The sequence below is a fragment of the Haemorhous mexicanus genome, chromosome Z, assembly GCF_027477595.1.
Source record: "Haemorhous mexicanus isolate bHaeMex1 chromosome Z, bHaeMex1.pri, whole genome shotgun sequence".
Taxonomy (NCBI): Eukaryota; Metazoa; Chordata; class Aves; order Passeriformes; family Fringillidae; genus Haemorhous; species Haemorhous mexicanus.
Window position 1 is genome coordinate 57,360,597 of NC_082381.1, and position 24,800 is coordinate 57,385,396.

General features: G+C 36.7%; 1 protein-coding gene across 2 annotated transcripts in view; it reads left to right on the plus strand.

Annotated features, from left to right (window-relative positions):
- Positions 1-24,800, plus strand: part of TTC39B (tetratricopeptide repeat domain 39B) — a 77,691-nt gene that overhangs the window by 14,939 nt on the left and 37,952 nt on the right. For both annotated transcript variants that reach the window (XM_059873529.1, XM_059873530.1), the window contains one exon: positions 9,963-9,997. In XM_059873529.1, the coding sequence (XP_059729512.1) occupies positions 9,963-9,997 (35 nt within the window). The remainder of the gene's footprint in view (positions 1-9,962; positions 9,998-24,800) is intronic.

Below are 24,800 nucleotides of genomic sequence, written 5' to 3' on the forward strand. Positions count from 1 at the left end.
TCTATATTTTACTTTAGTGGGAAGTAGACTTCACAGTGTCTGTTTCTTATGTTGAGTCAAGACTGTCTCTTAATTGTAATTGCAGCTTGACTTTCACTATGTGTTTAATCTATTTTGATATGTGTGAACTATGTGTAAGTAAAAACTGTCAGGTTCTGCCTCATCAGTCACATCACAAACACTGAAGTATGGGAATGAAGGTGGAAAGGTTAGATGAAACTGCTAAACAGACATACCCTTGTGAGACAGGAAGCATGATACTCCACCTCCAAGAAGAGCTCTTTTTTCTGGTGTTTGTTAAATGGATCTTCCTATCATATTTTTCTTTCCTCTTCACATAATTTTATTTTATTTGGTAGGTTGTGTTGACTCAAGTACGGGCAAAAAAGTGCGGGCAAAAAAGTATCTTGGCTTCTTATCCACAGATACCCTATCTCTTGAAGAGATAACATTTTGTTATCAGCAAACTGTCTAGTGATCCTTTCACTAAACTGAGCTGAAGTTTCTGCGAATGTTACTGAGTCATGGAAAGTTAAACTTAATGAGAGAGCCAGTTCTGAACTAGAATAGGTGATAAGTCACTGGCTGGGAAATACTAACCTTGGCAGATTGGGAAAGACCAAGCTTTTAGGTTTAAGTTGCATATGGCTAGTAACTTTCAAGTTGTTCATGCCTTGACTGCCTATGTTAAGAGAGTTAACACTTGCTCTGTTTCTCTGCTCTACCTTCAGTTAGTGTCTGAAAGTACTCTCTGCTTGTGTCTCTGAAATTACTTTGTGTTCACCTCTTTTATCAAATGAAAAATAGTGATGGAATAGTCTTATGGAAGCCAACAGAAGTTTACTGAAAGTTTATTGTTAAGCTGTGTGGCTGAAAGTAGGAAAAGCTCTATCAGATTGGTCTTTCAGCAGTGGTATCTCATCCATGTTTGTGTCCAGTGTCCTGGAAAACACAGCTGTAACAAGTACTTACTGGTTATAGTGTTGGAATTATTAGGACTAGAAAGATGTAGAACTCTTGCTAACTTTATAAACATAATAAATAGCATCCTTAAATTCTTTTTGATTTCAGTGGTGTTATATGCAATTTCTGTGCAATGACTGAATGATGGTACAAGACTTTACAAAAACTAATACAGCTGGATACAAAGTTCTTGCAATACTTAGAGGGCTTGTCTGCTGCAAGAAGACTTATTTGATTGAATAATCTTTCTTATGGCTAGAAAGGACAAGCTTAGTGTTTTCCCTTGCATAGTATCTGTTTTCAGAAGAATGCTTGTGTATGCTTTCTGTCTTCTCAGGCTCCTTAGTTGCCTTTGCATTCTTCTCAAATCTCTCTTCCTACAGTGGGAAAAAGAAGATGTATCCAGACAAGGTGGTTGTTTGTATTTGCCTTTCAGTTTAGGATTGCTTGGCAATCACTTTTGTGTAATGAAGTTGACCAATAATAGAATCATATGCAATATTTGTAGAGATTTTCTATGAGGAGTGCACTTTGGTGCAAATGTGTCGAATGTTGAACTCCTGATTGAGTATGTGGTTTGTTTGTGTGTTTTGTTTGTTTTTTTCTGATACCACTTTAAAACAGAAGCTACATGACACTCCTTTGGTCTTGGGGGTGCCCAAGGAGGTTTGTGTGAGACAGACAGAAAAGGTGATCAGCTAGGAAGATTAAAGCTTTATTGCAGCAGGGAAGTTCTATGCTACTACCCTATTCTTCTACCTCTTAGAAGTGCTTCCTTTGTAGAAACAACTGCAGGTTGAATAGCAAGAAGGTGCCACTGTAAACAGTCAGTAAAGTTGTCTTGGTGTTTAGCCAACTTTTACCTGAAACTCTGTTCTACTTTCTTGTGCAGCATGTTGGATATGAATCTGATCATGGATAACTGTTGACAGCAGCCATTTGTATGTCAATTAAAATAAAGTAGTTATAATGCTTTACTTGGTGAGTGTGTAACTGAATCTGCTGATTTCCACTTTTCAGTCATGAGGGAACGGTGTTGTTTAAAACAATAGAAGCTCATCCAGTTGTTCACAGCAGATGAGAGTGATACCAGTTTATTAAAATGTGACTGCCTGGTTCCCCATCTTTACAAGCAGGTTCAGAAAACCTTCGTCTTGAGGCTGCCTCTGGTATGCAGCCAGCCTGACTAGCATGTCTGACTGCAATTCCTTTGGCTGAGGTTTGTTGTTGGTCCTGCCCTGGTTTATACAGTAAGGCTGTCTAAGAATCATCTGGCTGCATGCAGCTGAAGGCAGAGTAGGAACTGTCCACTTTCTGTAACATGTTGATTAGCTGCTCCTAATTAGAACAGTTGTTTCCATTGCAAATGTCTGTTCATTTTAAATATGGAGGGTAGATTTTTTTTTTACGACTCAATTTTCTTGTTTCGTCTGGAAATTTTTGGGTGACCAGCAGCACCAAAAGGCCACTGCTTTCCAGACTGTAATGGAGAAACCTTTATTCTTGTGGTTACTGATATCTAATTTTTGATCTAAGTGACACCAAAATTTGTTTTAATTTCTAATTGCTCGTCAGATCTTTAGTTAGCCTAACTTCTAGCAGAAGTGAGTTTTACCTTAGCAGTTCCTCATTTCTTCTTGGTGTGTGGGTATGTTTCTGGCATTGTGATATTTGGTATCTTGTTTTGTTTTTGTGGTTTGGTTTTAGTTTGGCTTTTTTTTTGTTAAAGCATGACTCCCTCCCTTGAATGAGGCATGTTCTATTTAGATGAGAGTGAATAAGTAAGTCTGAATTACCAAGTCTGATCTTTGGCTTCTGACTACTGAAGCTCTTCATCTGCAGTGGAAAACACAGCTTCTCCAAAACAACCACCATTGTCTGTCCACTCAGCTCTCTGGAAAGACACTCTTATTTTAGGCAAATAATATTGAGAGTTTTTAAAAAGCAGATGAGTTATGTTTATAGTTCAAACCAGTAAATCTGAAATAATATGTAACCACAAAAATATGTGCATTTTTTCTTTTAGAGAAATTAGTTTCACTTTTTACTTTTCATATGAAAATTTGTTGTACTGTGTAGAGCAGAACTTGTGCATTTTCATTCCATTCTTGCTGCCCCAAGGCTATTTCTGTCTCTGGCAAAGAGAAATAATTTTCCTGTTTTGTAACAGCTTCATCATATCCTTTCCCTTTGAACTGAGTGTTATTAATTTGTTTCTCTTCCTAGACCATTAATTGTTAATACCAGGATCTGGTGTCAAAGTGTCAAATAAAGCATATGTAGGTGACAGGGATGAAGAGTTGGAGATATCTTTCCCTTCATCTCCTCTCCCAAGTTGTTTCTCTGCCAAGACAGCATTAAAATGATGATTCTCTCATATGTTTGGGGTTTTTTTTGCCTGTAAACATAAAGATGGAGTTTAACTTCGATTTTATTTTCTTCTGGTTTGTAGAGTAGACTGCTCTTTTCTGTAAGAAATTACTATGAAGTTTAATGAAGCAGTAGCTAAAAAATTAGGATTTTTAAGCCCTTTATAATGCAGAGTATTGTCAGTTCTACAGAAATATTAGTAAGTGAAATGCATCTTAAATTTTTGAGATGAAACCTAAATTTTATTTGTCTCATCAAAGTACTTATTCTTTACATCACTACTTTATGAATTAGCTGAAGATGTGTGACAGATTAGCTTTTGGGTCCTGCTGTGATGCTGACTATTTTGTTTCCTAACGTATGGGAAAATACACAGTCCTGAGTTGGGTCTTCTCATGCAACTGCCCATTTAAGCAACAGTTGTTCTGTCCACTGCCATCCGATTTTTATGGACACCTTTCCTGCATATTTTAACAGCTTATGTTTCATAAGTCAAGTTCTCAGAACTACTTTTCTTTTTGTAGTTCACACATGTACTATCTGCAGTTTGTAGATGTGTGTAGCTGTGTTACCCTACTTCTCTTAATTGCAGATGAATCAAACCCAATTTTCATGGCTGACTATTTATTTTGCACTGAGCAGTCTTACAAGCTAAATTTTTGTAATTTAAGAGTGATGAGTTGCTCTGTTGTTCACCTCCATCCTTTTTTGTGAATTACTAACAAGCCTGGGTGTTCAGTGGCATTTCACAAGTCAAGCATGCCCTTCCAGGCTTCCCATGCCATTATTTAGACAGAGTTCAGTGTTAGCAACCTCCCAAGTACAGCCCCTCTATTTAGTTAGTGATTTCCATTCAAGTTACATTATCACAGGGATGGGTCTTCACTTGAGCGAGGGTCTTCTTGACTGGGAGTTTTGCCAGTTGTGTTGCTGGTCTTCATTATTTTCCAGCTTCTAATAGCAGTTCTCAGTTCACTCAAGTCGTCTGAGTGGAAAGATAGCATGCTGTTGTTTGGTGCTCTGGAGTAATATTCTAAGGAGCTTTCACATTGCTATAATGTTTGAAAACTTTTAAATGCGCAGTGATTTTAAGTTATCACTCCTGTGGATGTGAAATGTAAAATTCTTAGCTACCAGTTTCTTTGAATAATTTTTAATGTAGTCCTGGCTAAGGCTAAGGAGAAAAAAACCGTCACAAAATTTCATAACAAAAAAGGAGGGGAAGAAAGTGTACATATTTATATTCTATTCCATTTGATAATGAGAGTGTGTGGTGACTGCTGGCTTAGAGAAGCTGTTTGGAAACTGATTTCCTTGTTGAAATTGTGAGAAACGACTCTTACTTTTAAAATTTTCAAAGGTTTTGAAAAGAGAGAGGACTATGGGATTACATATTACAATAACATCACTATACATTTTATCATCCACATAATATCTGTCTCTTCATTGTGAGAGCCAACTATAACATTACTCATCTATAACAAAATGAAGACCGTATAGAAGGTCTTCTGTAGTCTCTGTTCATATTTATAAGCACTGTAGGTCAGTTTCTTCTTATACCTCACCCATTGTCTTCACATGGTTGCATGTTTTTCCTGTGTTCAGTATTACCGAGGGAAAAGAGGTTTAATGCATACTCCCACATGCAATGTGTATATCAAGTGCTGTTTTAGCTGAGTCTACCAACTTTTAGCCAGGGTCAATAGGAAGCCTCTCCTGTAACTTTAGAAAGCTGCTTCTTAGCTTGTCAGCTAAGTTTTATTTAAAATGTCTTAAGTTCTGTGTGATGAATCCACATACAGAATGATAATTTTAATGTGAATGCAGTGAAAGGTGTGTTATCCTTTTTTTTTCAGTTGAGAAAATTTAGACTTCTCAGTGAAACCTTTTTTTCTTCACATCGAATTCAGTCACTGACTTCCAAACTGGTTGGTAACTGAGCTTTCCATCGGTAGCTGCAGGCTGTGAGTATGTAGGGCTGCATGCCTGAGGCCAGAGACTGGGTTTCCTGTGCATCACTTTCACCTAGCTTTGATGGCTTTTTTGAGAGGAAAGATGGTGTGAGACTGAATTACAAAAGACAAAAGAGTAAAAAAGTAGTTACATGTATGCATTCTTGAACAGAAGTTATGACAAAAGCATCTTGAAAAGCACGTGCTTGCTAAATACACAACTGTCTTCATAGATTCCCATGCTTTGTAATATCTTAATATGTGGGTTTCCCAAGGAGGGTATTACAGATAAGTTTATGGTTTTTCGAGTAATTTTAAAACTATTCTTTATTTAATACTGACAAAATGAAGGACAAGTAATGTGGTAGAGCAACATTAAATGCTGGGTAGGAATTCATTATTATTTTATGTGATCTCATTTATCTGTTGAATTAATAAGGACCTTATTCATGGTATGTTTATATTTTTGAGATAACGCCTTTAGTGGGGCTTTGTTTCCTTTGCCCAATCAGTTGGACTCCAACTTGTGGCTGCTGTATTTAGATTCTATTGGATTTAGTTTTTTGAAGTAATTTTGTTTTCAGCGAAGAGAACCTAGATGCTTCATACCCTACTTGGTAGTCATATCTTATCATAAATCTGAATTTTAAAGGAATAGTTTAGATTGATCAAATTGGCCTGCTTCACTTGGAAAAGAGGAGTATTTAAATGCTTAGCTTGATAAAACATTTAGTGAACTTAAAACAGCAGTTTAGGAGTCACAGGATGTAGTCTGAAATTTCCTTAGAGTTGATTTATGATGAATGTGGAAGAAAGTAGAGTTCACATTTGGTGCTAGGATCTCTAATAAGCAAGGCAAGAAGTTATTTCTTCTTTCTTCCAGTGCATTAGAACGAAAGTGTGGGTAGATGTTTTCATATTACTTGAAGAACCTTCCTTACGTGGTGCTTTTGTGAAGCTTGAGAGATGAACTGTCTGCTGTGAGTGGTTTCTGCTATCATTGCTGGAGTGCAGGAACTCTCCCATTTTTCTCCATTAGTACACTGTGTCCATTTATGTTTCTGTTTTCTTCACAAAACATGTTAGTATCTCTGAGTTATGTACACTTAATTGTTTTTAAGCCTGCTTGCATCTTGAAAAGGATGCATCATAAAGATTTAAAGAAATAATGCAATTATCAAACAAACAAAACAAAAGACTGTACAATTCAAGAAACATTATTTTGATACACCTTTTTTTTGCTAAATCTTGTGCTAATGATTTTCAGGTATCTGTGGAAAGTCTGAGTCATGCCATCTAGTGGCAGTTTTGCATATATTTGTGTTTTAAATTCTTGGATGGACGTATACTCTGGAAAAAGTTCACAAAAAAATCTATGGATTGCAGCATTAACTAGCATTGTGTTGAGCAAGATAGTCGTCAAACTGTTTCTCTTGGTGCTAGTTTACGTGCTCATGTATTCCTTTTTCTGAGTAGAATGTCTGAAAAAAGGCTTTGTTTTCCTTTTTGGGATTTAACTACAGTTCATATTTTCTGGAGATTTCTGCTGTATGTTTGTCCTGTGGACAGGACAGCATTATAACAAGGACATACTAGAGCAGGAGCTTTGGGACCTGCTGCAAGACAAACCTGGATGAGGTGAAGGAAATGAATGAAGGATTGTATCCACCTCAGTCTCTTCAGCCATGTAAATAATGGAAATGGTGTTCTATGCTAAAGTGTGGAGGTCACATTCAGTCTTGAAGGAAGTTGCTGTGGCCAATGCCTGAAAGTGGCCTTTGTTTGTGCTAAGTAAAAACACATCCCTTGCATTAAATAGCCTGCTTTGCTGTAGACTAAAATGAACAAGCCCCTCTGGAAACTTCTGGGGCTTCTCAGCTGTGTCAGGTGCAACTTGCACTTGAAAATAGGTGCAATGAGCACTTGAAAATAGAAGCTTTACTAGGCTTTAATTGAAGGCACAAGAATGTGTCCGTCCATGTTTTTGGTCTCCTTCTGCACTCTGAAGAGTAGACAAACTTTATCAATCACTAGAGTTTTTGTGTTGACATATGCATACATGTACACATTTGTATGTTAAATACAGCCTTAGGCCTTTAAGATGCTGTGTATTTTATGTAACACTTCACTCAATTTTTTTGTTGAACAGGCTTAATTTACAAGTTGATTTTAACAGACTACTAGAAAAAAAGTGAATATGTTCTGAGTACTTTTTAAATCATTTGTTTCGAGGTAGAAATGGGATCACTCCTAGAACTTGATAAGGGAGGAGTTATTCTGATTACCTCTGTTTCAGTCCTTTTCTTTACACCTTAGGATGATGTCACTTTTTGGTTGTAATGGGCATGGAATGGAGTAGAAAATGGCTGGTCTTCTCTTCCACTGCTCCCAGCTGTTTTCTGAGAGTCTGTAGAGTCAACTGCAAAATTGTGTAAGTCTGTGGAAATGGGACCAAGATATCAATTTGAGTACTTTCTAATACCCATTTTGCATGCAGTGGGAATAGGAAGATGTAGGAAACTTCAGAAAAAACCTTTGGATTGTGGTTTTGGTATTTTGTTGTTTTGCTGTTTCTTTTTTTTTTTTTTAACACAGAAGCTGCCTTTAGTGATGTTGTTTTTAGCACCTTTGAGGAGTCTCTTGAAAGTCTGTGATTATTCCCTATGCCTTGGTGTTTGGGGAAAAACACTAAGGTTGTACTTCATCCTTTTAAATGTTTGGACAGCCATTTGAATGGTGTGAATGACACGAATCAAAACTCAGAAGCCACCAGGCAAAGGAAGCATTTAGGAAGACAGAATGCAAATTTTCTCTCTGTTTCTTCCTGTATGTAGGTGCTGCCCTTGTATGAAGGTTTGAAAGAGCCTGCAAAAGGCTCACATCACATTTTTTCATGTGAATTTCCAGTCATTACTATTCTTTATTAAGTACTTGACAGTTAAAAGTACATTGACTTATGCTTTTCAGGTTTGTTCTCCTAGGAGAAATGGAATTGGGCTCAAAAAGCTATAAGTGTGTTTTATTGTTTATTCTGCTGAGTTTCTTCTTTTGTCTCCAGAAATGTCTAAAGGAGGCAACGAGTCTTTGGTGAAGGAGTTTATTAGAAGACTGGTGACTTCTATCAGTGTCTGGGGTGAGACAGGGGTAACAGAATTTCTGTTCATGATGTTCCTGTTGGTTTCTATTCAGCTTTTTGAAGCTTGGGTTCTCCACTGATCAGGAGGATCATTTAATTGGCTTTTTCTGAGTTTTTTTAAGTTCTCCCTGTGCTTGGCTCTGGTGAGGCCACTCTTGAAATTCTGTGTTCTGCTTTAGTCCCCTCATTCCAAGCCAGACAGTGAGGTGCTGTGGCATGTATAAAGAAGGACATGGAACTGGTGAAAGGTCTGGAGCATAAATCTTGTGAGGAGGGAGCTGAGGGTGTTTAGCCTGGAGAAAAGAAGGCTCCAGAGAGATCTTAGAGAGACTCTCTACAGCTAACTGAAAAGGGTTGTATAGAAATGGGGGTTAGTCTCCTCCAGGTATCTTCCTAGAATATATTAAAAATCTGTTCCATCATGCTTCCAGTTTTTCTTAAGGGAAGAGCAGAATGAACAGCTACAAGTAGGAAATAGTTTTTGATTGAAGTAGCAGTCTTTGGCTCAGAAGAGAGATGAGTTGGATGATGTAACAAAAGCTTTCAAAATTTAAGTGTCAAGGAAAGAGTAAGTACAAATAGTTTAACAATTCCTAGTTTTATTTATTCAAAAACAGTAAAGAATCAAAGGTAGCTGGAGCCAGGTTCGAGTAGAAATTCTTACTTTGCTCAAAATGGGTGTCAGGCTCATGGAATTCGTTACTAATGTTATAACTCATGTATAAAACCAAGTCTACATAGGATTGGGGAAACTGGTATTTGGAACAGAGATCTATTGAAAATCACAAGATGGTCGGACTGTATTTAGGCCTTGAATACCTGGAGTTGCCAGAGGCTGGAAAGTGTGAAGTGGAGAGGGATATGTGAGGGAGTACTGCATCCCATTTGTCCCTGCTACACACTTCTAAAGCCCAATTTTGGAAAGTGGTTACAGAAGTAAATGATCTTTGAGCTAAGCTGTTCTGCTAATTTTCACATTTGTGCATTTCTTCCTTTATTTCAATTTGAAATTTGAAACTAGGTTGAAAGAGCTTTGAATCCAGGTGGAAAGAAACAACTTCTAGATTTCTGGACTAAGCTGTTCACATAACAGCTTTTAATGTGGAAGCTGGCTGTATGTGCATGCTGCATTCCAGACCTTTTGTATGTACTCTAGCCAACCTGCATATCAGGTATATACAGCTTTTCTTTCATGTGTGGCTTATACTGTTCAGCTAGTGCATCCTGAATATGTCACATGTGCTGCATAGACTCCTGAGGCATAAGCCTGTATTGCCTTCAGTGATTTACATGGTGGAAGCCTAGAATCTAAAAATGAAAAGATTTTAGTTTAATTCAGCTGTAGTCTGATGTAGTAGGCCCATAGGAAATCTCTCTGTGTAATGATTTGCAGTGAAAGCTTAGCAAACAGTCAGTAGACTGTGACTATTCCTATGATTACTGTCTGTTGCAGAAGTAAGTGCTATTAGGTAATGGTAAATTTCTGCTGTGTTTACAAAACATATACACATTAGATTAAAACTTCTTTTTTTCTTCTGCAGGAAAACTTTGAAGATGCCTATGAAAACATCCCCGTGTAAGTAGAATTTTTTAAAATGTGTTTTTGTTGAAACTCCTTATACAGAAATAGAATACTGTGTGCACACCATTCCAGGGAAACATAATTTTATATGCACTTACTACATTCACATTTTTCAGAGCATTTAAAGTCCTCAAGAGCTGAGAAGCAGAAGTATGATTAGGTTGATATATGTGATGAAATATTTGTCAACAAATATGAAAATTGTAAGGAATTAAACCAGGAAATCTAGTAACTGAGTTACATACTGACAGCTCTAGACATTTTTGTGTGGTGAAAAAATATAGTTACTTAACATTATTGGGAAAATCATACGCTATGCAAGACCATCTAAGCAAGATTTTCAAATGGCAGTTGCTCTGTCTTGTAATATACTACTGCACAGATGTTTTCCCCTAATGAAGTGAGATAGGCACTTCTCTGGTGTAAGATCTCATGCCAAAGTAACACCTATCTTAAACTGTGATGAACACACATTATGCTGTTTGTAAGTGGTTTTAGTTTTTCTCCAGGATTTTATTGCATTTTTATGCCATGAAACACATGAGGACGGGGACTTCTGATATTCTCAGACTGCTAAAACACTTCTAGACTCAACAGTAGGTTTGGACTGAATTTCATGGTCAAAACATCCATGGTGTTGGCAAACTGTATTTTACGGATTTCCAGACCCTCTGTTTGTATCGTATCTAGAATAGTAAGGTCTGATGTGTTGAACTGAGAAAAATTAAACATTGTTTCTTGACATGCAGAAGGAAACAAGAACCTGATATGTTCAAGTTGAGAATACTTCATGTAAAAGATTGCTTATTCTTCCTTGTCTGCCTTGCAGTTTGTCTATGGTTGGGTAACTTACCTCTTTGGCTGCTGTTTTCCCCTGGGACAGGGATGAGTGTAACTTTGAAATACTGCATGAGAATATTTATCCAATTTTCATTTGTTCTATGAGAAAGTGGTTTTGTTGTTTTCTATTGATGTCTGAGCTGGGCATGGTTGTTTATTTTTGGCATGCAGAGCTTTGATTTGTTCTTCCTGAGTCTCTCTTCTGTGTTCATAGCTGTTTTACAGGTACATTTTTTATAACAGAAGTTAGGATGTCAGTTTATTCTGGCTGGCATTGCTTCCATCTGCAATAAGCATTGTATAGAAGAGTCAATGAAAGATGATAGAGAGGATATTAATGAGACAAAAAATTTTGTTGTTACTTAGCATGACATTGAACATAGTGTATGTGTATATTCTTTTGTATCTGGGCAGATTCTTCACTGGATTAGACTCCCCTTTCTCAAATTCTTTCAAAGATATGGCTATTTTAAAAAGTGTGCCTAAGGAAGTGAAAAAAAATCTTGGAATGTTTTATGAATGACTTCCATCTTATCTTTCTTGAGATGCTTTGACTGTAGTTTTCAAATGATGCTAGTAGTTTGCCTGAGGGAAAGCCTTTTGTAAATCTAATGCATACTGGTTTTTCCTGACTTTTCTCTATCTATGAACAGAGAATTAATTGTATTTTCTTCATTACTATATTGAAGCAATGAATGGTTCAAGGTTTAAGCTTCTGAGAAGCTGTGTCTGTTTTCTTGATTTTGCTGTTGTTAATACTCACTTTCATAATTTTTCTGTGTTAGTGTTTTATTCTCCCTTATTTTGGATTGGAAGGTGGCGTTGTTATAGATCTGTGATGAGATGCCTGGCATTGATTTGAGAGCTTTGTTGCAGTAAGTTATATCCTATTGAATTTAACTAAAATGGACCTTTTTTATAGGGAGTTGGGTCAACAAAGGCTCACGTTTACTTTTGAGATCAGTTTTGGTTCAGATTCTGTCAGATCATCGTGGTGGTTTAGGAAAGAATGTATAACAACCAGATCTTCATAGTATTTCACACACCACTCTGCAATTCTTAGTGTGAAATATGTATAGAGTAACACAGCTCTGTATTTGCCCCAGTAGATGCTAGTGAATTTGTTGGTTTTAGTAATCCAACTTGACCTCAGCTGGCTTTATTCTTTAAATATTATTGCTTACCGATAGATACCAGATTGTGCAGGTTAGATGTTGAAAGGGCAGTAAGTTACCTTAATATGGTAAGATCCTTTCTTAAATCTCATGTGCTGGCTGTCATGTCTGAGGACAGGCCCAGGAGGAAATCAGTCTTTGCTCCAGTGGTTTAAATATACTAGATTCTCTGTCTAGACTCTTTTGTCATCTTCTACTCATAGTAGCTATTGTAGATATAAACAACAACTTCAAAACATGTGTTCACAAAATACTTGCTTTGTAGAAACATGAAGAAACCTTTAAACAGAATTATTTACTGTAAATTTTGTTCACTGGTACTGAAGGTGAAGAAAGACTATTACAGTAGGTCACTCTGCTATTTTACTTAAAGCAAGCACTAGCATTTAGTATCTTCTCTGCCAACAAAAGTAACTGAGTTTTCAAAGTACTGGTTTGACAGTAACACTTGATAGACCATCTCCAACCTTCCAAAGATAATAGGTGGAATATATGTCAAAGTAAATTCACCATTACCTGTTTGTGTTAACTCAGAGCAAGTTTGATTGGCATATTCTGTTGTAAAAGGAACTGAGTAACTAGAGACAAACTGTGATTTCTGTTGTGGAAACTGAGGCCTCTGACAAGAAGTTTTGTGGTGGTAGGCTGCTTTTTACCATTTTTGCACTGGAGTGTCTGCTTCCAAGTTTTGGGCTGGGTGGATATGTTTGACTAAGTTGCCTAGTGCCTGCCAAGCATCTACAGGTATTAAAACATAGATATACATAGATGGAACAGATTTGTGTGTGGTTTATTCTTTTATTTAATGCTTGCTAAAAATGCCTCATCAATACCTAAATCTTACTGTGGAAAAACTGCAACTTTAATTTCAGTCTTACTAAACAAGATAATTCTCTACTTCTTTGATTTTTTTTTTCAAAATATTTCTGCTACCTTAATTTTTATACAACTAATTCTGAAAATATCTTTGTAGAATGCAGATATTAATGTTTTCTGTTGCCAAAGTGTTATTTTCTAAATTATATTGTCTTTGGCTTTACAACTAGATTGAAAGTGGGTTGAGTTCTCAACAGTTTTTAACCATTACTGTATTATGCTTAGCACGTATTGATCTTGCCACTGCTGTTTTGATTTCTGTATGTATTTTATCCTCTGAAGTTCTCAATTTGTTTAGAACATATATGAAATATTCATTCTGTTGGTATTTCTGTCCATCTCATTTTACTTACTGTTCCTTTAAATGTCATCTGTATGTAAAAGGAATAAGTAGCCATCAAGTTGTTATGTTTGTCCATGCAATCTTTCTTAGATTGCCATGCAGTCCTTCTCTTCGAGATGAAGGAAAAGACAGCGCCTTTATTTTACTAACCCAATATCAGAGGCTTATGTAAATGAATAGCAGCATTTAGAGCAACTGTATTTTGATAGCTGTGTGAGTATGAAGATGCACTGTCGTAGTCCTTGGGAAGAAACAGAGTAGTCTGCCTGACAGCTTCAAGCAGCTCATGTGCAGGGGAAGTCTTCATGTTGTGCTATTTTTATAGAAATTTCAGATACCAGACCCTGTGTTATGTCATCAGTGGAAAGATAGTGAGATCTCATTTAAATATGTTTAAAACATTAAGTATTGGAAAAGTGGGAGCTTTTCGATAAGCAAAGCAGACAGATGATTTTTGATCAAGAATGGAACTCCTTGGATTTTTCATCTTTATAAATTTCAGCAAAAAGAGACATAGTTGGTTGATTCTCTTTTGCATTTTCTTTGCCTACCCAAAGCTGTGTACTGTTAATCCTTGATCCTGCCAAAGCAGCTCTGTGTGGTATTACTGGGGTGATAGATTAAGGGCCAGAAGTGTTTAAGGAAGTTAGAGCAGGTTATCCTTGTAATCTTAGATGTGTAGTTAAGATTTCAGTTACACCTGCACATGTGAGTGTTTTGTCAGTGAATGAAATTCAACAGTTAAGGAAATGGCTCTAAATTCAAGTTTAAATTCAGGGAGCCAACAACTTTTAGGAACAGTTCCTGTCTTCATAACTTTAAACTCACATTTTTGCATTGTCTTTAGATGGCGAGAAGCAGCTGTGACAATTTAAATGATCATATTTTTATTTTCTTATATTTGACCCTCAAGGTTAGTGGAAAAAAGTTCCAGTAAAGGCAATTTTGTGTCTAGAATATAATATTTTTTGCATAAATATAAAAGTATTTATATTTTTACATATAAAAACGCACTAGCTTTTTATTCTGAATTTCAAGATATGAAAGACCAGTAATGATACAGCAGCCTTACCTCTCTAATCTTTCCCCACCCCAAACAGTTGTAAGATTATAGATTTTTAAATTTGGAGAGGCTTCCATTGGTTATGCATTTTCATGCTTACACATTTTCATGTGTAAACACCTGTTTATTCCCACTACACCTTTTGCCTGTGCTGTAAGATTTCTTCGTGTTTGTATTTCAGTAGAAGACTTCAGGCCACATTGTGCTATTGTTTGTATTGGTATCTTCTGTTCACTTGGAAATCTGTGTTTTCACTTGTGTTTGTAGCTCCTTAGAAAGTGAGGGGAGGAGGTAGACAAAAACCCAAAGTCAAAAATACCATTTCAGACATATTGTACACAGAATTGCCCAAAACTCTGCATGTTTTCCACACCCTGTTATTCTTTTGCAAGCCTTTGCTGAAAAGCTGGTGTGCAAAAAGATACCACAGCATGTTTTTCTGTTTTCCCATGTTCACCAAAAGAAATCTCTCTTAATTGAGTGTAAATATTTCTTTGCTGTTCTGTGGCTTTTTCTTTCATTACAAATTAATTAATGCTGTGGCTTTAAATTCTCATCATTTTTAGAGTGGGACTTTCTGGAGACTTCTGGAGTTTGTGTTGTGTTGGAATCTTGATATTATGCTGGAATGTGTGATCATATCTGTGTTTTCTTTCTTTAAAGGTCTTTCAGGAAAGTAATGATTGTTCTGTACTTTAATAAAGACTCCATAGCACTCTTAGTAGCCCTGCAGCTCAGGAATTGCCTTCTCTGAATAACTTCTGAGACTTGCAAAGTGATGTAGACTTTTTGATTTGTGGTACAGCCATTAAGATGTAAGTGCTTTAGATAACAAAATGGAAGGATGGGTTTTAACTCATCAATGAAGAAAAGGAATAAATTGTTCAGAATTTGTTGATAAGTAGGATTGTTTTTAAGGAAAACAGACTGAAACCCAGATTTGCCTGTTTGTTTATTTTAAGATATCAAGCAAAAAAAAAAAAAAAAATCCTAGTTTTTAATAGTGTTGCTTTGGTTGTTTGATTTGGTTATGTCATGTCCACCTCCTCCTTCCCTTCCCGAATGATTAAATGCTGTCACAGAATGTTTTGGGAATCAATCTGTATGAAAGGTTTGGTGTATGTGTATTAGTTGATTTTCCTTTAAGTCAGTCCAGGGGAAAACATTTGAGCATGGGCTGATATTTGCAGACAGAAAGTTTGTTTTTGTCAGCTTTGTGGAAATGTTCTCCTGACTCACTCAGCTTTTTCTAGAAAGTAGTTTCTGAGCTATCAAATGTGGACTGTCTGAAACTTTTGCTGTGTTAAAAACAGAACACTGTATGTTTTTTAGGAAAATTGAGTTGACTTCTTTGTGACTGGGCAACCTCGACCGAAACTTGTCTATTCTTCATGTGTAGAAAAGGTCACAGAAGGCCTGGCACTTTTACTTTCCCTGCCCCTAATACTGTCAGTATATTAACTGACAATATGCATAAGCACTACTTCAAATGACATGGTGGAGAACTTGGATGTGTATCTCTGAACTCCTTGGTCTTTAACACTGCTGGGTCAGGTTTTATGGAAAAGGTAGGATGTCCTGATTTTAAAGGTGCTGTTGTCCATAAATTTTAGGTGTCAATCTCATCTCTTTGAAAGGTTTACAAAATTTATGAAACCTTTTTCACCTGATCATAGCCCTTGGTTCCCACAGGTGTTGTAGAAAATACTGTGCAATTCTTTCCCAGTATGTTACAATAAGAATGTTTTAACAAAAGTAAAATGTTTAAATAAATTGGTTTGAAGTATTACTGCTGATACCTATTTTGCATGCACCTGAAATAAGTAAATGCAAACCTGTGGTTTCCTGCATTTTGATTTAGAAGATTTGTTTGGGCCATTTTTTGTGAGTAAATCTCAGTTCATAACAGTAAGCATAGCTAGAATTAGGTACAATTAGTTCAGTTGGTACAGCTTTAAAGAATACCTTTTGAAGGTAGTAGGGGAGGATGTAGTTTAATTTTCTCCTGCTTAGCTCTCATTTACTGAGCTTTCATCATATCTCATCTAGAGAGATTAGACCAAGGGGGATAAAACTATCTGTGTTGTAGCTGTTTTGCTTTTGACTCCTGCTTTCTCCTGTTGCGGCTGATGTTCATGAAGAGAATTGTTTTTTAACAGCTCTCTGTGTTAATGATTTGTTTTGGTCATAGAACTCTAGCTAAAAATTTGGATTTCTAGGGGAAAGAATGTTGAAGGGTTAATTAAAAAAAAAAGGGATGTTTGAGTGTTGTCAAATAAAGAAAATCAAGCATGAGCTAGTTATTTTTCTTCAGTGTTCCTTGCTATGACTCTCATATATTTGATCTCTTCTCCTGCAGTTGCTTTAACATACTTTACTGCAGTTTCATTAGCATACTTTTCCTTTTCTGTCTGACTTTGTGTTTTTTTTTTTTTTTTACAAATTCAGGAAATACAAAGGTGACTCCTTTTTTGTCTTTAAATATAAATTACTTTGCATTCCTCATGTCTCCGTTTTCCTGTTGCAGTTAGGAGTGATGGATTAGAATTAGGCTGCAGCACAGATTGGTAGAATCTCCCAGCATCCTCTTCCTGCAGAGGCATCAGCTTCCAGCATTGACTGTAGCTGCTGCCACTCTCACTGACATTTCTTTTGAATTCGGCTATGGAGAGTGCCTCTGTTGCCAGCTGCTGGCAGGGAAACTTTTATTCTTTTTGCTTGATAACTCATTAATGAAACCTCATGGATATTGAGAAATAAAACAGAGTCACTTTTCTCTTTATGCTTTTCTTTGTCTTTTTGCCTTTTTTTTTTTTTTTTTTGGTGTGTGTGTGTGCGCGCACGGTGGAAAAGAGTGAAAGAAGCAGCACTTATTTTTACACAAGGACTATATTTACATACCTGAAGTTAACTGAATTAATCCTGTAAGTATATTATCTCTGGCTAATAGTCATGAAATCATGAATATGGTAGTGAGATTTACGGGATTTTGTCTATGAAAATTTGCTTTAGAATGTATGTCAAAATACAACATTGTTTTTTTAATATAGGTCTCCTTGAAGATAAAGGAAAAACTATAGTTTCACAATAGGATTATAAAATAAATGCTTCTCCTCTGCACTTTGCAGTGGTGAACAATGCTTTTAGAGAGCAGAAGCTTCTCTGCTGATGTCAGTGCTTAATCAGCTCAGACACTGTAGGTTGTAGAATACTGCAAGGTGTGTATTTTGGGATGCCATTCTTTAAAATGTGGTAATTTAAGGACAGTATCAGACTTAGAGCTACTTTTTCCATTTATAGACTGTCTTCTGCTCCTGGTAGCTGTGCTGGTTTAACCATTTGAGGTTATATAATTTTTTACTTCAACATAAATAATTTATTTCATGGGATGCAATGCAGTACTTTGAAAGTATTACATGTTAAGTATAATGCAGTGTGCTTTTAGAGACTTTAGTTATTTCAGAACACCTCCAGCATAGGCTGTAAGTTCACTATGTAATAAATTCAAGTAAATTGGTTTGAAGTTTAGGAAAAGTGTCTTGCTAGGATCATGATGTCCTAATTGTCTCTTTGGATCTGGGCCAGTATTTGTGTGACGCAGTGTCAGTCCCATAAACATCTGGCCTGAGCTGGTGTCCTACTTGCAGCTTGATTTTTTTTTTTTTTTCCCCATAGCAAGATAAGTGAAATTTTTATTCATTTAATGTAAAACTGCTAGTGAGCTGTTATTATTTTCATATATGTTAGCTCTTCAAGGAGGTTCCTTCTCAACCTATTTTCTAGTCAGCATGCCTTATTTGGACCTATTTTCTAGCAGAAATGTTGAACAGATCAAAGTTACGTATTTTTTATGGTGAACATCTACTTGTCTGTATTTACATGCTATATATTAAGTGTGGCAGTATCACTCTCTGCCATATTCACGTGGTCATTTTTGTACACCCTATTGCATGCATTGACCTCAGCTTGATTATTTGATACAAACTATTAGTCTGATAAGGAGTATGCAAACAGAGGAAATTCTCAGTGTACCTGCAAAGATCTCATGTTAAAACTTACATCTAAAAATACTGCCTAACCACTGAGTCTCATTAAATAAATCTGATAATCTTTTACACTGCTGTGTATTTCCATTAGTCTTGAACAGAATAGAAATTTGGAACAGAAATAGGAAATCGGGTTTTTCTTCTACCTGCAAACCAATACTGACACTTACTTGATTTTTCTCAGGCAGACTGTGGTCAATTCTAAATGCCTGTTATCTGATTGTTTTGTTGGCAGTTTTTAAGCTTACATATATTTAGGGTCAAATTCATGCTGGAGTGGCTTGATAGACTTAAATAGGATTTTTTTGTAATCATTTTAGTGATCAGATGAACTATGTATGTCTATTCAGGTGGGTAAATAGTAACCTAAGGAGTTGTGATGTCTTGCTTTCACAAGGTGGCTGAGTCCTAATTGGGAATTTGGGTCTTTCTTCCTGTCCATATGCAGTGCAATCTGCTGTTGAACTTAAGAACTTGTCATATTAAGCTGCTGATGTTTCTCAGATGATAAAAAATCACCTGACTTGAAGTAAATTGATTATTGGTTTACTGAATCTGGATAATGATCAGTCAAAAACTGGAACATTTGGCTATGCTTATGTTTCTTTTTAAAAATATGAATAAGATAAAGTGGCTTGAACTGTAGCCTGTGTTATTTTCAGAGTAGTAGACTATGTTGGCAATAGTGGGTTGATGGTGAGCCAGCAAGATGAGCTTCATCTTGGCACTATATCCGGTGGCACCTGAGATTCAAGCAGATGGTCAATTTTGCCTAGATTTTCTTCCTTCATGCTTATTCTGTTGCTTTGTTGCCCTGTAGAGTAGTATGTGAGGATACACCAATCAGTATTTTCTTGTGATGTTCAGACACTGCATTGGTAGAGATATGCAGATGAGCAAAATCCATGTTTTTAATAAGACAGACAACCAGGAAAGTTCCTTGTTTCATCATCCGTTCCTGCCCCCTCAGTCATTGAAATATTTGGAAGCTAAACCTCTTGATCACTTTCTTATAGTCAACTGTTAGATTCCCATGAGGCAGCACTGTAGGTGCTGGCCTGCTTTCTGGCTGGAAGGCAGTCCAGAGCATGCCTTCTTAAGTTGGAGATTGCCAACAAAACTTACATGCAGAATATAAAGCAAATAACACAGGGTGATCTGACACTTAAATTTTAAGTTCAGATGAGACTTCTAAGAAGGAATTTTTGTTTGTGTAGAAAGGTTTTGTTTGTTTGGTGGTCTTTTAATGTGTTTCATTTGTAAGACAGCATTACAAATGCAGCAGCATTACTGCTGCTGTGAGCAGTAATAACTCCTAAAATACAACACTGTCACTTGTAGGTAAATCTGTTTAGTTTAGAAGAGCTAAGACTGAGACTTCTAGTTCTAAAAAGCAAGAGAGGACAAACACTTTTCCAAGAGTACTAGCTGGTTTCCCCTATGCCCAGCCTCTGGTCTGTAAGACAGAGCTGTATCTGCCATCCTTGCCCTTGCCTTGTTGTTACATTACATGTAACATTGTATCTGTTAATGTGTAGCAGTGTATCAACTAAAATCCTCTTAGTGAAATTCCAGTAGTCTATGAAAAGCTATCAGCCTCACCTTTTTTTGACAATGCTAAGGCATAGATAAAAACTGTGAAGTCATTCTCAGCTAATTTCGGTGCATATTATTTTAATAATAGTTTGTTTTCAATAGGAGCAGCTATCTCCTTTTTTCTCCCTCAGTTGCCTTTTCCCTTCTCACTGTTTTTTTGAGAGCTCCAACTCCTTTTCCATAGCTGTTTGTTTTGAAAAATAGTTTCCAATGCTTTCTCTTTATGTATACAAATGTGTAATATCAGCTAGGTACTGTTTCTTTTTGCTGTCAATCATCTTTTCTGCCACAACTGTAAGAGGAGGGAGAATAAATAATTTAAGAAATCATAACCCAACAGTAAACAAAACCCCAAAACAATGAAACAAACCCCCCAGTACTATTAAAGGAAGGAAAATGACCTAGTGGTGAGTTAGCTTGATCATTCAAAGAATTGTATAGGCAAGTCCATTGGTATTGCGGCAGTGATCCAGAAATTCACTGATAAAGATACAACCACCTAACTAAATGGTGCTATCTCATAGTCAGGTAGTGTTGAGGAGGGAGGTGCAACAACACTGATCTGAATTGCTTTCTAACATGGTGTTTGCATCATGTGCATATTACCAGCTCTGTGGGTGGACAGTTGTCTCCAAAAATTCAAATGGAAGGTAGCACCAAGGCAGGGCTTGGGTAATGACAATAATGTTTATCTCTCTCTGCTATAGAATAAGATTTCAAATACAGTGTAAGGAAGTCCTAAGGGAGAAATAAGTGTAAGTAAGTGTGTTACCCTGATGGTTTTGCCTGAATACCAAGCTACATAACCTAAGGTAATTTAAACTAAATGATTGTTTAGGGGGTGTTTTGTTGTCAGTTGTGTGTTTTCTGGTGGGTTTTTAAATTATTTTTGTTTGTTTCTTTCTTTTCAAATTTACCTGATGTTGGATAAATTTTATTATACTGAGCTTTTAAAGTAATTTCTGCCTGTTTGCAAATTTGGCTAGCAGAGTTTTGCATAGTTTTGCTGCCAGTTGGGTTTTTTAAATGAATGTTCAGCATACAGAATATTGCATGCATTGATGAAGTTCTAGAACAGTGAAGACAGTGAGCCTTCAAAGGAATAAAGACTGCCTCACATTGGCAAGAAATTTTTTTTTCAGTGCTTACCAAAAATATTTTATTTACCTAAAATTCATGGTTCTCATAAGAAGGGGTGTCTGCATCATGAATGCAGAATTTGCTGTGGAAGTATGGCTAATGAATTTAATACATGGGTAAAATAAGGTACTGTTTATTATACTGACCAGTTGACTGAAGTTTTCAGACTTTTTGTAGTAATGGTAATAACCTACGATAGGAAATGTTTTATATAAATTACAAATAATTTCATATGCCTAGCGGTATGCCTTAAGGCATTTTTCTTAGGGCATTTAGCCATTTTTCTGTTATGTGATTATAAGTGGTGTTGAACACTGAGTTTTAGATTAAATGGTGAAAAAGTTCACAGCAATTCTTCTGTTTTCATTAAAAAAATATTGATCTCGTGATCTTATATTTCTCCAGGATTATTTTAAACTAATGCAAAAGATTCAAGAATCCTTTTTGTTCATAAACTGATATGATTGGCCACTTAAAAATATAGTGATCCCTTTAATGTCAAGGATGTAATATGCTTTAATATCGTTGCAGCAAGAAACGTTCAGCTGTGAGACAGGTTACTCAATTTGATTCTGCATTTCTGAATTATTCTCTGGGTGAAAGGTATGCATGGCATGCCTGTAGGCAAAAGAAGAAAATTTCAGCTTCATGAGGCTTGCCTAATGGCCCTTCAGAGACTGAGTCCTGTACCTGTCCAACAAGATACTGAAAGACATGTACTGAAAGCCAGCTCTAGCATAGTGTGGGATTGAGGTGTGTGTAACGTTTCTTGCATATGTCCCTCAGAATAATGCACGTTCATGAGAATTCCTTAGTTTCAGACTTGATTCAGGAATTGTTCATAGAGGTTGTGCATGATTGTATTTGTTTAAAACCAAGTCATACAGAAGTTTCTCACTTGTGAGATATGAGAGGTAATCCCTTGTATAAGAAAATCCAACACAACTAAAAAGGTATTTGCTTTTTTTGAACATTTCTTGTGTGTGTCAGCCATCCTGCAACAATGTAGAACATAAAATGTAGACCTAACAGAATAGCTCATCAGGATTTTGCAGCAAGTTATTTTGCTTCATTTCATTTATGCTCTTGCTATGCATTTGCCATGAGAACTAGTGCAACCCACTTCTCTGTGGTAGGTAGGTAGTACTCATTCAAGTATCTCACCTTCTGTTTGATGGCTTGTGTTGCAACTTTGTGCAAATGGCTAATAAAAGTGATAGCAGCTAATTATGTCCCTTAAGAAGGGATGGAAACTAAATTTTGGCACAGCACTGAACAGGAAACTAGAGTATTACTATTTTCTTCTATATGAGTGATGCATGAGAGGGATAAGATGCAAAAGCCGTATTTCTTTTCAAATTACAAACTTAGTGGTGAGAAGTCTAATGCTTTCAAAACATGAAGAAAACTATTTGAAGAAATAGTTCCAGATAGCAGAAGTAATATCTGAGTTGCCTGTATAATTGCTCAGATACAGCGAATACACATGGACGTATGCTAGTCTTTATGTGAAAGTAGTTCCTGTTGGACATTTCAAATCTTTGCAGTTGCTTGATGCGCATATAAAAACATCAAATGCAGCCTTAAAATAGGTATTTCAGGGACAAAACATCAGAAAAAAATGTTCACAAGGAGATAAGCAGTCCTGCAAGCTTTTCAGACATAGGAGATTGCCCTCTATTTGGATGAGTATTAAATAGGTACTGAGAACCATACTTCACTGGTGTTTCCTTAAATAAACACAGTAGTAATGTTTCCTATTACCCACAGATACACAGTTTGAACATTTTCTACTTAAAGTTGATTCAAAGAATGTGAAACATTACAGAGGAAAGGTGTTGAATCACAAGAGGAATTGACACATGTTGGTGGAAGATAAAATAGTCAAAGAAAATAAGATATAGAGTTTATATCATATTTCACAGAGCTAGGCAGAAAGTGTCTCTGCCACAATAAAGGATGACTCTTTCCACTTCACTGAGACTGAAGTAATAGTAGACTATAAAAGGACTTACAGTGTTTGAATGCTTGAGGACTGACAGAAGTCAACAATAAAGAACCTGTTCCTTAACAATTTCCTTTTTCTTAATGTAGGATTTTTAAATGTTGCAGAATTAAGGATGTCAGTTTTCTTGTCCTAGTGACATGCTTCTAATCTGAAGCATTGTTTAAAATTAAAACACAGCAAAAAGAATTATGCCAGGAACAGATTTTGCTGCAGTAATACAAGGTGTCTGGGTCATTTCAGTGTACAAAAAGAGTAGTAATATGGCGGTGACAGTTTTTCAAATGTTTTGGATTTGTGCTATATACTAAAACCAGGCAGGAGGACATCTAGTGCATTTTGGCAATGTAAAATTATGCAAGACATGAACATGAAGTGATGATTTAATATCTCTGTGAACTGTAAACTGTGACCTTTGGTACTGTAGTTTTAGTACAGCTTTTGATGTTGGCTGGCTGGAAGTCTTCCAAGGAGACTGGGAGTGAAGTGGAGTGCTTCAGCGGGCTCTTCTGAGAGTGACCAGCGCTTTCGGGGTCCAGATCACACTTGCTACAATGGCTGATGAAAGAGTGGAAGGACGGGTCTTTGTCTGAAGATCCAAAAGCTGATTATTGCTTTGGAGAGGGTCCAGGGACAAAGATGAACTTGGGCTGAGTGGCACAAGGTTTTATATGGGGAAAAAGGAAAGGGGGTAGATCTGAAGGTCAGTGACCAATTGGAACAGGTAAAAGTGGTGCAGAGGAGGGACAGCCAACCAGGGGAACCAGTAGGGTAACAGGAGTGGAACACTGCAGCAAAGTGGGACCAATGGAGATCAGGAGAGGGGAGAACATTCTAGGGAATATACAAATATGGTGAACGAGGGCTGAGCTGGGCTGGAACAACTGTACAAACCAATAGAACTTAAGACATTAACATGTGCCTGCAAAAGCCTATGGGAGGGAGGCACTTCTCACCCTCATCTTGGAGGGGTGTTTCTCTTTGCCTGCTTTGGCCTCTCTAGGGCTAGAGTATTACAGCCCTAGTGGCAGGCCCTTGGATCTCTGCATGGGAGAGCTGGATTTGAGTTTATTTATGCTAAGCAGGCATGGAAGTACACAGAAGAAGGTCAGGTGTGTGGGAAAAGCATAGTGTGGTCTGCACATAGTTCCCTTGGTATGTGGAGGGAAGAGGGATCCTATCAAGTAAAAAGCTTTTAAATGACCACTGCTCTTGAACATTCCAAGGGCTCAGGAAAGTTGAAGTAGAGCAGTGTACAAAAATAGAGCCTTCTAGCTAAGAAAATGGAACTATGAGGTAGATTCTACTGAGGATCAACTGTTATTTCCTGTTAAAAAGTCATGTTGTGGCTGTTTAAGACTGACAACGAGATAGTTACTCCTTTTGATATGATAAAACATAAGTGGTTCAATATTGAGTTTTCTTGAACCAATTCATTGCTGCAAAGGGAAAGATCTAATTCAGGAAGCATATAAACATTCTATATAGTGAAAGTATCAGATTTTGACAGCATATTATGACTATTTGACTTAACAATCTTCCTGCAGAAGACAAGCACCAACTGAGAGCAATACATTTTAAAGCTGTTTTGTCATCGTTAGTTTGGCAGTAAATACTCCAGCAGATGCTTGCATAAATGTTGTTCAAGAAGAGTACTGCATATGGTAGCTTCTTGCTGCCTTTACCTGTTGATACTGTAGTTCACACATGAGG